This window comes from Pterocles gutturalis, unplaced genomic scaffold, assembly GCF_000699245.1.
Source record: "Pterocles gutturalis isolate BGI_N339 unplaced genomic scaffold, ASM69924v1 scaffold32117, whole genome shotgun sequence".
Lineage (NCBI taxonomy): Eukaryota > Metazoa > Chordata > Aves > Pterocliformes > Pteroclidae > Pterocles > Pterocles gutturalis.
Window position 1 is genome coordinate 844 of NW_010116474.1, and position 348 is coordinate 1191.

At 62.4% G+C, this 348-nt stretch overlaps 1 protein-coding gene across 1 annotated transcript in view; it reads left to right on the forward strand.

The window, feature by feature from the left end:
• Positions 1–344, forward strand: part of SCAMP3 (secretory carrier membrane protein 3) — a gene marked incomplete at both ends in the record, with an annotated part of 1179 nt that extends 835 nt beyond the window's left edge. Inside the window, 2 exons of the mRNA XM_010075525.1 lie at positions 91–208; positions 330–344. Of these exons, the coding sequence (XP_010073827.1) occupies positions 91–208; positions 330–344 (133 nt within the window). The remainder of the gene's footprint in view (positions 1–90; positions 209–329) is intronic.
• Positions 345–348: the final 4 nt, after the last annotated feature.

Here is a 348-nt window from a genome sequence, read left to right on the forward strand (position 1 = left end):
GGGAGCCCCAGCCAGCCGAGCACCCCAGAAAGGGAGGAGGTGGGCGGGGGGGAAGAGGAAACCTGCAGGCAGCCGTCTCTTGTTTTGCAGCGGCTGGATACTGAGCCTGATAGCGCTGCGCAAGAACACGGCAGTGGCCGTGATGATGTTCCTGGTGTCCTTGTCCTTCACGGGAGTGGCTGTTCTGGGCATCATTATGCTGAAAAAGGTGAGTTCGGATTGAACCTCGGGGCCAGAGTCCCTTCCACAGGGCGAGGGTGGGTTTTGGCGGGCGTGGGGACCCAGAACGGGGCCAGTGCCCTGACTGTGAGCCTGCGGCGCTCTTCCAGATCCACTCTCTGTACCGCC